Source organism: Dendrobates tinctorius, unplaced genomic scaffold (assembly GCF_039654945.1).
Source record: "Dendrobates tinctorius isolate UK_male_01 unplaced genomic scaffold, ASM3965494v1 ptg000020l, whole genome shotgun sequence".
In the NCBI taxonomy this organism is placed as follows: domain Eukaryota; kingdom Metazoa; phylum Chordata; class Amphibia; order Anura; family Dendrobatidae; genus Dendrobates; species Dendrobates tinctorius.
Genome location: NW_027361688.1, coordinates 25,708,017 through 25,721,820, shown reverse-complemented (window position 1 = coordinate 25,721,820; position 13,804 = coordinate 25,708,017). Strand labels below are relative to the sequence as shown.

The 13,804-nt window shown below is 42.7% G+C and overlaps 1 protein-coding gene across 2 annotated transcripts in view; it reads right to left on the bottom strand.

The window, feature by feature from the left end:
- The window catches only part of LOC141083564 (LON peptidase N-terminal domain and RING finger protein 1-like), a 67,705-nt gene that overhangs the window by 28,033 nt on the left and 25,868 nt on the right, over window positions 1-13,804 (bottom strand). For both annotated transcript variants that reach the window (XM_073567908.1, XM_073567907.1), the window contains 2 exons: window positions 5,862-5,988; window positions 272-374 (listed from right to left, as the gene is read on the bottom strand). In XM_073567908.1, the coding sequence (XP_073424009.1) occupies window positions 272-374; window positions 5,862-5,988 (230 nt within the window). The remainder of the gene's footprint in view (window positions 1-271; window positions 375-5,861; window positions 5,989-13,804) is intronic.

Here is a 13,804-nt window from a genome sequence, read left to right as displayed (position 1 = left end):
TTTTGCGCACGAGTGCCATCATTGAAAATCCTGTATGGCGCTCGTTCCAATGATAGCGAACAGAGTACCGTAATTCACATGTCCGTGATGACCGAGTGGTCGGCAAAAAATTGTGGAAGCCTCTCAATATTGATATCCAGCACTGATTTTTGCTCATTGTCATTGCTTGCTATTCTCTCGTCTACAGGAATAAATCTGAGAATTCTGTATATTCCTTACAAAAATACTGAAATTTTACGTTATTTCCTCATTTAATCTCTTGATAACTCACCGAATACACAGTGAACACTCTACATCCGGGAGGCTCAAGACGTCTTTCAGCACTGGATCGGGTGGGAGGCAATCTGTGTCAGTCTCCTCATCCGCCTGAGCGTCTGCAAAACATATTTCGAGGACATGACATTCTCTCCGTGTGTCGGTAGTCTGTAATTTTCTGAGTTCTAACTGCGATGCCAATTTACATTAGCGGGAAAGCTTCCTCTATCATCAATGGGCGGTCCGACACTAAGCACCCCCACTGATCTGATTTGCATTACCTATCCCAAGAAAGCTTTAAATCTTTAAGGATGTCTCACCCAAAAAAAAAACATATTTAAATAGAATCTTTAAAGAGGAAGAGAACAAGGCCACCTATTGGAGGTAGCAATCCTATAAGTCGTTATCAACCCCAGAGCCTTACCAAATGGCCTAGGATATAAAGAAAAACAGAATCTCTATTTGCAGACAGCTGTTTTGGGGATCTTGCCCCTCATCAGTGCAAAACAGGAATGGTAGGCCTTTGATGAGGGGTTAGAAGAAAGTCAAGCAAGCACAGAGAGATGTGACCTCACTATTTATGGGCCAAATATTATGTATGAACCAAACAGGAATGGTTACATGGCACAGGGAATGAAAAAGGAAAAAACAGTGATGTCTCCACTCACTTTTATGCTTCAGCCTATAAGTCAATATCAACCCCAGAGCCTTACCACATGACCTAGGTTATAAAGTCAAACCAGAAACTCCATTTGCAGACAGCTGTTTTGGGGATCTTGCCCCTCATCAGTGCAAAACAGGAATGGTAGGCCTTTGATGAGGGGTTAGAAGAAAGTCAAGCAAGCACAGAGAGATGTGACCTCACTATTTATGGGCCAAATATTATGTATGAACCAACCAGGAATGGTTACATGGCACAGGGAATGAAAAGGGAAAAAAAGTGATGTCTCCACTCACTTTTATGCTTCAGCCTATAAGTCAATATCAACCCCAGAGCCTTACCACATGACCTAGGATATAAAGTCAAACCAGAAACTCCATTTGCAGACAGCTGTTTTGGGGGATCTTGCCCCTCATCAGTGCAAAACAGGAATGGTAGGCCTTTGATGAGGGGTTAGAAGAAAGTCAAGCAAGCACAGAGAGATGTGACCTCACTATTTATGGGCCAAATATTATGTATGAACCAACCAGGAATGGTTACATGGCACAGGGAATGAAAAGGGAAAAAAAGTGATGTCTCCACTCACTTTTATGCTTCAGCCTATAAGTCAATATCAACCCCAGAGCCTTACCACATGACCTAGGATATAAAGTCAAACCAGAAACTCCATTTGCAGACAGCTGTTTTGGGGATCTTGCCCCTCATCGGTGCAAAGCAGGACAATGGTTAGCTGGACGAAAGGACTATGATGAGGGGTCTTCGGAGTAAAGTTTCTCCTAAAAAAAAAAAAATCACCAAGCTGATGTAGGGAGATATATAGGCCAAGCGATGCTCCCTAGAACAGCTTGGCATAAGCATTAGCCCTCAGTCAAAAGCCTTTCACGCAGCCTAATAGTGTCTTACTTTGCACCGATGAGGGGCAACATCCCCGAAACAGTTGTCTGCATATGGAAATTCTGGTTTGGCATTATACCCTAGATCATACGGTAAGTCTCTGGGGATCATATCAACCTATAGGATTACTACATCTAGCAGGTGGTACTAATCATGTCCTCCTCTTTGAAAATATTATTTGGATACTTTTTTTTTGGGGGGGGGGCGTATCCAAAAAGGTTTAAGCTTATTTATATAGCATCTAGAAAGAGAAAGACAACAGGGTCAGCCGCACTTATTGGAGATAGAAATACTATAGCTCGATAACAACCCCAGAGACTTACCACACGACCTAGGATATAAAGACAAACCAGAATCTCCATTTGCAAACAGCTGTCTAAGGGATCTTGCCCCTCATCAGGTCAAAGTGAAACCCTGGTTAACTGGGTGAGAAGCCTTTGACAGAGGTCTAAGTGGTACAGTTTATATTTCTCCCTACACCTTCTCAGTGGTCTTCATTAGAAGTAACTATACTCCTTAGACCCCCTCATCAAAAGGCCTCTCATCCAACTAACTAGTCTTCTACTATGCACTGATGAGGTGCAAGATCACCAAAACAGCTGTGTGCAAATAGTGATTCTGGCTTGGCTTTATATCCTAAGTTATGCGGTAAGGTTCATTAAACAGTCCATATTGAATTACAGGATTGCTACATCCAATTGTTGGCACTAAAGAGCCTGTTCTCTTTTTCTGTGAAGACGTAGTTTGCATATTTTATTTCCCATGTAGCACTGCATGGCCTATAAATCACTCAAGTACTAAAATGACACCGCTGCAATAAAGATATCCATCCACGTAAAAATAAATGCTACAATATTGCAGTTTCTGCACTGACCACTAGATGTCAGTATAACAGGGCACAAACACATGTTGCTTTACAGCCTACAGTAAAACTGATTGTCATTATCTCAAGATCACTGGAGGAGAGTAAAGCCCCCGTCACACATAGCGATCTCGCTAGCGAGATCGCTGCTGAGTCACAAGTTTTGTGACGCAACAGCGATCTCACCAGTGAGATCGCTGTGCGTGACACCTACAGTATCAGCGACCGCCCCCCCTGCCGGTATTGCTGATCGTTGTTGGAAAGCCCTGGACATTTTTTTGATCGCTGGTCTCCCGCTGGCCAGCACGCATCGCTGCGTGTGACAGGCGGGAGACCAGCGATCAGCGAGTTGACGCGCGCTGCTTAGAAACCCGATCTGTACCTTAGTTACCAGCTCCCTGCAACTAACGTACACAGCGACGCGCCCACTTGGCGTCGCTGGTGCGGCTGCCCGTTAGGGCCCCGTCACACATAGCGACTCACCAGTGATCCCGACAACGATATCAACTTGTCATGATCGCTGGTGAGTCGCTACATGATCGCTGGTGAGCTGCCAAACAGGCAGCTTCACCAGCGACGCCGAGCGCGCGGCGTCGCTGTGTACGTTAGTTACCAGCGCGCTGATGCAGGGAGCTGGTAACTAATGTACACATCGGGTTTCTAAGTGGCGTGCGTCACTTAGGAACCCGATGTGTACCTTAGTTACCAGCGTGCTGATCGCTGGTCTCCCGCCTGTCACACGCAGCGATGCGTGCTGGCCAGCGGGAGACCAGCGATAAAAAAAAATGTCCTGGTCAGTCCAGGACGATCAGCGATACTGGCAGGGGGGCTGGTCGCTGGTCAGTGTCACACACAGCGATCTCGCTGGCAAGATCGCTGTTGCATCACAAAACTTTTGACTCAGCAGCGATCTCGCTAGCGAGATCGCTATGTGTGACGGGGGCTTTAAAGAGGAGTCATATCTTCAAAGACTAGGGCAGCCTATATCTGAGATATGAGAGCAATGTTCTGCTGGCAGAATTTGACCACTTAGATTATAAATCTACAGTCATTTCAGATCTGATCCAATTTTTTTTTTTTTTTAGATGGAACAGAGGCGCAAGTAAGGAACGACCAAATAATCACTTCCCAAGGGGGAGGAAGATATGACATATGAGAAGCAGGAGGACGACTTGTACGCAGCAGTGTATCATGTAGATCTTTTTATCCATTTCATGGCCTGGAGACAATAGGAGCAGATGCAGAACCGCCATGACTCATCTCTCTAAGCATTTACTGACATGAAATGAATGAGACGATGGGAGACAGAAATAAGAGGCAAAGCGCTAATAGGATTTCAAGAGGCGAAGATTCCAGATGAAGTATGGCAGAACGTCGTGCATGTCCATTCCTGTGACTTGCTCCATATACAGAGGAAAGCTGTACACTAGTGAGCTGGCACCACGTCAGAGGGCCCGTATACTGTATACAATGTATGGGGGTCTCCGCATGTTTCCAAACAGACCCAGCTGGGAGAAAAAAAAAAAGAAGATTGGGCAACTCCGGACTATAAGCCATAAGATGTGTTTGGCAGGGGCTTACTCCCCTCCCCCCATCGAAAACACTTGCACACAAGTCAAAGATGGGCGAGGTTTCGTATGAAGGGGGCAAATGGCAAACATCGGAAGAGCAAGCATTCTCCAGACAGCAATCAAAGGCTAAAGGTTTTTTTGGAGGTTGTCAGAAATGACTAATTTTCAAGTGGAAATCTTCAAACCATCTTTTAGAGAAAGATGGTGGTCCCAATGTGGGGGTGATCTCTTAAGGTGAGATCTCAGCGATTGCTTGTCCCTGACCTGATAAACATGAGCCGAGTGCATGCATAGAGGAATTACATCGGACAGAGGTCAGATGTGTGGTCCTCTCTCAGAAAAAGCTGGCACACAACTGATTTTATTAGTACAGAACAAAAGATCATGTAACAGGCAGAAAAAGGGTGTGGCACATCTTCTGAGTAACTGTCATGTCAGTCTGTGATTGGTCCATGTTAGGTCCGTTCCATATATAGTCTTCAGTGTTATCCATTTCACATTCCAAGGATTCCTTCCATGGAGTTTACTCCAGGATGCAGACGCCATCTTGTCACACCACATCTGAACTAGCTTATGTAAGGTTAATAATTGATTTCATTAGCCATTTTCACCTTCACACCCAGAGCCCTTTAAGAGGGGAACACATGGCATTACTATACACCGTAGGTTTCTCTAATGATAGTTGGATGGAGAATTTTCCCACCAGTTCGGTATCCATATCCATGGATAACATGCCCGGGGCAGAGCGCAGTGCTCCGCAGCCCAATTGGGTGTATAGTAAGTGGTGGTCACACATGAGCAAATAGAGATACAAGTGCTCTGTTCCGTCGATCAGTGCAGATCCCATTCATCAGACACCCCCCCAAAAAATGTTATCACTTGTACAATGCATGTGCGATACTTCTTTTCACTCATCAACACCTTCAATTCTACCATACGCTTTAAAGGGAAGTCTTTAATCCTAAACTGACACTATAAACTAAGCACATAGCCTTTTACGGGATGTAGCCCTTATTAAAAAAAATTGCACCTGTCGTGCTCTAATGGCTGCCTCCAAACATGCTAGTTAGGGCGCTCGGTGCACCCTGGGTGTGGCCAAGAGGCTCAGTGCTCTGCTCCGCCCATAGGTTTTGTCTCCCTGCCTCCCTCACTCCTGATTGACAGCACTGGCTTGCCTGAGCTTTCTTTGTACGAGATAGTGCTGCCAATCACCAGTGATGTAGGTGGGTACAGACAAAATCAGTGGGCGGAGCACAGAACAGAGACACGACCACACCCAAGGTGCACCGAGCACCCTAATTAGCATGTTTGATTAAATGCAAGTTTCTGCAGTGATTATATCACTAAAGGTGCTATTTTTGTAGGGACTACAATCCCCACAAGGCTGTATATTTAGCTTATAGTATCAGTTCGGGCTGACAGACTCATTAAGTGAGTTTTGCGACAAATTTTGTATTTGTCTGACAACTATTCTGCATGTAAAAATGGATCGGGCGTATTAAATTCCAACATGTCCAATCCTTCTTTTCCCAGATATCTGCTGTGATGAATGGCCCTATACTGCTTTCCATTTCCTCCATTTCCATGCAGTAATGACCTGGAAGTTTCAAATGCTTACTTTTTCTCTCTGTGTCTGCTGGGGATGACCCGTTCATCTCCTTCCTCTTCCTTTGCGCTTGGTTTAAGGCAGTCGCTGACTGATCACAAGGCAGGATGAATGGGCGACTCTGCTCGTCTCCATCACCCTGAGGGGCAAATACATCACAATACAGCTCCATGATACGTAAAAACTGACACACATAGAACAACCATAGCTGCATGCACTACATGTAATCATGGCCCCCGAAAGTCACTTACAGGTTAGTAAGGATAATGGCATCATGCCCCCCTCCCAAAATCAGGACAAAGGTGACCTTATACTGTACATGAGATAGTTCTAGCTACCAGCTACACTACCAGGGAGCATGTGAGAAAAGTTGGAGATCGTGGTTCTAAAAAGGGGGTTGGCTACAAGGAAATATTTGGGCCGCCATACTTTCCAATCACTTCTACACTTCTTCTACTCTACAGGCACTAGAAAATCTTGGTAAGTGTGTTTAAAGGGAATCTGTCAGCAGGTTTTTGCTATGTAATCTGACATCAGCATAATGTTGGTTGCCGAGACCCTGATTCCAGTGATGTATCACTTAGTTTACTGGGTGCAGCAGATGGGTTAGAATCATAGTATTCTCTGCTGCTGTTCTAGCAGAGCTGGGAATGCAGAGAGGCGTATAACCCCGCCCACACCACTGATTGGCCGCTTTGGACCAGGAGGCACGAGACACCTAGTCCTCTAGTGATAATCTCTTGCAGATAAAACAATGTATTTTATTGAAACAGCGAAACACGGCCTAGTAAGTGATACATTATTGGAATCAGGAACTCAGCCCCTACATCATGCCACTCTCAGTTTACATAGCAAAAATTTTCTGACAGATTCCCTTTAAAATGATGCGAGCATAACTCACGACTAGCAAACGATGTCAAACAAGATTTTATATTGGATGAGAACAGTGAATGACATGGTTGAATAGTGATTGTTCCACTTCTTTTTTGCGGGTTCAATCACTGAACAAGTGAACAATCTCCATTTACATAACACAATCTTCAATACATGAAATCATTTTTTGTTAACCTACAAGATGTCATGCACGATGAACGAGTGTTTTTAGGACGTATCATCGTTCAGTCGCTCAACCCAGTCACACTACACAATTATCGTGGACGATGGGTTGTCACCGTTAGAATCTGGTGGATAGTCGCATCGTGTATGTGTATAAATCCAGTCTTGTTATCCAAGTGGGTGGGGTCCTCAGCTAATCTTTGTGGGCGTCATCCAAGCCCAGTTGGCTAAAATAACAATTTATATACAGGGAATGAAGGGCCATATCTCATGATCAGAGAGGAGCAGGAACAAAAGAATAGCAATCAAAACAACTATATCCTAAAGGGATATCACGAATGTATGACAATTAATTGTATCTTAAAACTCAATTTATTAGTCAATATTAAAACAATACATATTATGAGTGCTCACAGATCAATCAGAAACGGTTGGGAGCAAACAGTCACCCAGATCAAAAATTATTAATATATATATGGCACTTGGTTGTGTAAAAACTCATATATACCTCATATCAATAAATGCTCATGGTTTTCCATTTTCTAGATATTGCACAAATAGTGTGACAAATTCAATAGAAAGCAGCTAAATCATTAAAAGGATGCTGAAAAACAATTAACAAGACCCCTGACCGCTGCTAATGACCAAATGTCTAAATGCAGCCAACAAATTACATCATGGCGCCTGACCGCTACTTAAATGATAAAGTGTCTATGTGCAGATCGAGAGCCATGTTAATGTTACTATGAGAATCAGAGTACTTAGTGAAACATAAAATAATCATCCACCATTAACTATGTAAAAATACCTGAGATGCTGTATAGGGACCCACACTGCGTCCCCTGACGCGCGTTTCGGCGTTCCTTTTTCAAAAGCGCTGTTCATCCACTTATGTGGATGTCTTCTACCAGACATTTATGGCATACCTTGTGGAGTTGATTTACCAATGCTAGTGCAAAGGAAGAGTGGAGGATCACCCATAAATGTATATATTTTTTTCTTTTTGCACTAGTTTTAATAAATCTCCTCTACAGAGTTGTGTGTCGATCCATAAGGCTACATAAAAGCTCCATAGATATCCATAAGAAGCATCAAGCTGTAAAATCACCAAAACTTCTGTTTCAACACTGGAGTAGCATCACTTATACACTAGAGGGCCCCCAAGCACTGGCTAGTCAAAGAAATCACTTCACTTATGAGAATCCTCATTCTGCAGTAGGATGAGAGCTTTCTATAAAACACACACATACACTGTATATATATTTATAGTGTATATATATACAGTATATTTTTTTTTTCTTTTATTATATTTTTCCTTATATTATATTGTTACAATTAAACATACATACACTCACTGTATATATATATATATATATATATATATATATATATATATATATATATATTTATTATGTAAGAAGAAATATTATATAAACAAAATGTATATTTACGTATAATCATATCATGAAAAAAAAATGTTTTTCCTATATATGAATTAGTTTTCACGGTACTTCCCATTAGTAAATTTAATATTGTCAATAAATGGTGGAAAGCATAGTAATGGGAACAAGGACCAATATACATGTTATGTGGTGGATTATCAGATGCCAAAGAAAAATACTTTTCCTGTATTTTTTTTTTTCACAACAACAGATTCTTTATTGTAATTAGAAAAAAACCATGTGGAAAATATAAAATGCAGAAATAACAAACTGAGCAAGTGTATGTGTGCTAGAGACGAGCAACAGCTTCATACTATACCGTAAGACATCTAGCCAGGTTCTTTATGGCTGCAGATCTTCATTTCTAAGTCTGGCATCCTGCGTGCCTGTGGCACTTCCTAAGCTCCGTGATGGTATGACATTATCAGGCTTAGTAAGGCCAGAGGTGCCTGGCCAGGATGCCAGGCTGAGGAGGACGCCAGGCTGAGGATGCCGGACTAAGGATGTCAGTCTGAGGAAGACACCAGGCTGAGGAGGACGCCAGGCTGAGGATGCCGGACTAAGGATGCCGGACTAAGGATGCCGGACTAAGGATGCCGGACTAAGGATGTCAGTCTGAGGATGTCAGACCGAGGATGTTGGCGGACCACACTAGATGTTGGTCCTGTGCAATACGAATCAAATAACTCATCTCTAATTCCAGCACATATCGACCCCGTGGAGCCACTACTCTTTAAAGAAATTGTCAGATACACTTTTAAACTTGACAGGTAGAACCCAGCCTGGAGAGTTAAAAAAAGAAGCCCTAGTCACCCCTGCAATCCACCCTCTGCTCCTTCACTGCCGCTCCAACAGTCTACACCGGATTAGAGACAATGATGTCTGGAGTACCAGTGAGCTGACCGCTAGGGCCGATGACTGGTTATCTGGATGTAATTTTCCGGTCTAGGGGAGACTGTCGAAGCAGATGGCGGAGGATTCCAGGGATGAATCTATTTTCTTATCTTTTTCTTTATCCAGCCGAGCTTTTCCCTATAAAGTTTAAACATATACAGCCACCTGGGTAATAACACAAAATCTGTAGCAGTGTCCTCTTTAGTTATAATTTAGTAAAGTGTTCACATGAGGGTCCTTTGGGCACTTCAGGCTACAGGGCCTTGAGAGTGTATTTATATCCCGTGAACTTTTCCAGATTTTTCATGCTACACCCACAAACTTAAATTTATTTTATGAGGATTTTAGGTGAAAACCAAGGAACACACCAGACAGGTCAGGGATAACGTTGAGAAGACTAAAACAGGGTTAGTTTATACAAAAATAGGCCAACTCTGAATATCTCACGGAGCAATCATCCAAAAATGAAAGGAGTATGACAACTCGAAACCTACTAAGACATGGCAGACAACCAAAGCGGACATCCTAGGCAAACAGAACACTAATTAGGGAAACAGCCAAGAGGCCCATGATCACTTTTTAAATATTTAGAAAACATTTATCATTTCCTTAAGGCCTGTTTCACATTTCCGTTTGTTGCCATCAGTCAAAATCCGCCGTTTTGCAAAAAAAACGGATCCGTCATTTTTTTGGCGGATCCGTTTTTTTCCCCCATTGACTTGCATTAGTGGCGGACTTTGACTGATGGGTCATCCGTTGGATCCGTTTTTGACGGATCCACCCAAATTTTGGCGTCCGCTGACTACAGTGGACGGACAATGAAACGTTTGTCTGTGTCAAAATAGCGGATAGCAACAGATCCGCCGCTATCCGCCATTCGTTATAATGGTTGCCTATGGGTGGCGGATCTGTTGCCAACCGTTTTTTGACGGAATCCGGCAACGGATCCGCTTTTTGACACAGAGCATGCCCGGAAGAATTTCCTTGCCGGATATTTCACCCCAAATATCCCTCTCTCTCTCATCCGTCAGACGGATCCGGTGGCATCCGTCTGGGCCACAACTGAAACGGATCCATTTTTTTTTACAACCTGGCGGATTTTGACTGACGTCAAATAACTGAAATGTGAAACAGGCCTAACACTTCACAAATACTTGCTACTTTGTGTTGGTATATCACGTAAAATCACAATATATTTAAGTTTGTGGGAGTAAGGTAGAAAACTTTACAAAGTATGAATACGTTTTCAAGACACTGTATGTGGCTAATAGTTTTAAATTAAATTCTCCCTGGAGCAAAGGGTTACTAGCGTAGTAAAAATTGCTCTCGCCTAGTGGACCTGGCCTGTCCATGATATACAAGATTGGCCACTAACTTGATTGGATGGCATATATTGCTTCCTTTCCTCTGCAGCGGCCACTTGGGAATAGAAAATATCTAGCCTAGTGAAAACTGATCTCAACTGATCAAGAGATTTTCCGGGACTCCGTTCTCCACTTATGTAGTACATGTACTTGAGGGGAGTACATGCCACGTGTATCAAGTAATCGCGCTTTGTTCACTCTGTTCTTTTCATAGCGCAACGTATGATCATGGCCTCCGGAGGAATGTGATTTAATTTGTAGTTTACTTGGTGTAGGAACATTAAGAAACACTGCTCCGGAGGACAATGTACAAAGATCAAAGTCGCATTGTTCACATCCTGTTAACCTTGTTGCCTATGAAGCCAACATTACCCAGTGCTACCGGTGACGCCATTACACAGATACACACATACAAAGTGGCTAGCAAAACTATTCGCACCCTTGGCAGTTTTCATGCTTTGGTACCTCATAGCCTGGAATTTTGTTTTGAGGGTTTGCATCAGTTCGTGTACAACTGTGAACATTGAATTTTCTTTTTTTTTGTGAAGCACACAAGTAGGAGAAAATAGCTGAAAACTTCAGTGTGCATAACTATTCATCCCTCTAAAGTCAGTACTTTGTAGAGCCTACTTTTGCAGTAATTACAGCTGCAAGTCGCTTTGGATAAGTCTCTATGAGCTTTCCACATCTTGCCACTGAGATTTTTGCCCCTTCCTCACTGCAAAACTGCTCCAGCACCTTCAAGTTAGATGGTTTCCTCTGGTGAACATCAATCTTCAAGTCTGTCCACTGATTCTCAATTGGGTAAAGTTCTGGGCTTTGACTAGGTCACTCCAAAACATTCACGTTTCCCCTTAAACCACTCAAGTGTTACTTTAGCACTATCCTTTGGGTCATTGTCTTGTTGGAAGGTGAACCTCCGTCCCAGTCTCAAATCACTGACAGACAGTTTTGCTAAAGAATATCTGTATTTCGAATCATCTATCTTTCCTTCAACTTGGACCATTTTCCCTGTCCCTGCTGCCGAAAAATATCCTCACAGCATAATGCTGCCACCACCATGTTTCACTGTGGGGGATGGTGTTCTTGGGGTGATGAGCTGTGTTGGTTTCGTGCCAGTCATAGCATTTACCTTGTTGGTCAAAAAGTTGAATTTTGGTCTTATCTGACCACAGCACCTTCCTCCATACATTTGGCGAATCTCCCACGTCTTTTGGCAAACTCAAAATGAGCCTTACAATTTTTGTGTGTAAATAAAGGCTTATTTCTGCCCACTCTTCCACAAATGCCACTTCTAAAAGAACGTACAGCTTATTGTGGTCGAATGGACATTTACTCCAGTCTCTGCTTGGTAACTCTTCCTTCAGGGTTTCCTTTGGTCTCTGTGCTGCTTCTCTGATTAATGCCCTTCTTGCCCGGGCTGAGTTTTGGTGGGCGGCCCTCTCATGGCAGGTTAGTTGTGGCACCATGTTCTTTCCATTTGATTATAATGGATTTGATGGTGGTCCGGGGGATCATCAGATATTGGGACATTTTTTTTTTTTATAACCCAACCCTGACTTGTTCTTCTGAACAACTTTTTCCCTGACTTGTTTGGAGATCTCCTTGGACTTCATGGTGTGGTTTGGTTAATGGTGTTGCAGCCTCTGTGGCCTTTCAGAAAAGATAAATACTGACAAACATGTGACACGTAGATTGCACACAGGTGGACGTCTTGTCACTAAGCATGTGACTTATGAAGGCAATTGCTTGCACCAGAAATTTTTAAGGACTTCATAGCAAAAGGGATGGATACATATGCAAGTACCAATTTTTATTTATTTTATCCCATAAATTTAATTTTTGCCTATATTTTCTCGCTTCACTTCACCAACTTAAACTTAAGAATGTTTTAAAACTTAAAAAAGTTTATTTTTTATCAATTAACAACTTGTAAAGTGAATTAAAAAGATAAATTTAAATTACAATAATAATATTTATTGTAATTTATAATAAAATCAATTTTTTTGTACACCCTTTGCCTTCATCAGTTTTTCTCAGTACATTAGCACATTTTTTGAAAAAGGTTGGCAGGGAGGGTGTTCCAAATATCTTGTAGAAGTAACCACAGATCTTCTGTCTCTTCATGTAATCTCAGACAGACTAGATGATGCTGATATCAGGGCTCTGTGACACCAAATCATCACTTCCAGGACTGCTTGTTATTCCTTCACACCAAAGGTGGGGAACCTCAGGTCCGAGGGCCATTCATGGCCCATGATGACCTTTTCTTCAGCCCCCGGGCAGATTCCTGGCGACTAAAGTGCTCATGCCAGCAGCTGAGTTTTGACGGCTATCAGCCCTGTAATTTCTTCGTACTGTGTGAGCATGTAGCGTTCACTACTGAAAACTGCAGAGTGTGCAATAAAAGATTACATCCACATGCCACTGTGAGAAGACATGTAGTGTAATAAACATCTGTCTCCGGTACAATGTATATCTGCGAGCTCCTTATAAAACTTAACACTGCAAAGAGTCGCCTGCGCTCCAGACTGATGCAAACTTGGAAAATCAGTACAAGTAGCAACATCAGCCGTACCACCCGACATCACAGCCGCACTGAAGAGAAGCATCACAGCCATCACATTACGGGGGAGGCCATTAAACGTTCTACGTCCCCTGAAGGATAGTAAAAATATCCAAATGGCCCCTGGCAGAAAAAAGGTTCTTCACCCCTACTTTATACTGAAGATAGTTCTTACATTGGTTGTTCAATTTTTTTCAAAAACCTTCTTACCTAGCAACAATTTCTCCACATATGCCCAAAACTGCTGCACAATAACAAAACATGGATTTTTGTGAGTACTCACCGTAAAATCCTTTTCCCCAAGATGCTCATTGGGGGACACAGAGACTGTGGGTGTATGCTACTGCCGTCTGGAGGCTGACACTAGGTATACAAAAAAGCAAGTTAGCTCCTCCTCCGCCACATACACCCTCGCCCCAGTACCGGGCGGAAACCAGTTTAGTGCAGAAAGCAGTAGGAGGATATAAACATAATTTTAACCTTATGCCAAACATATGTCTGAAAAAGGACCACCCTACCTTAAACAAGGAATTATATTAATTAAATAAACGAAAGCCACTTGGCTATTAGGGTGGGTGCTGTGTCCCCCAATGAGCGTCTCGGAGAAAAGGATTTTACGATGAGTACTCACAA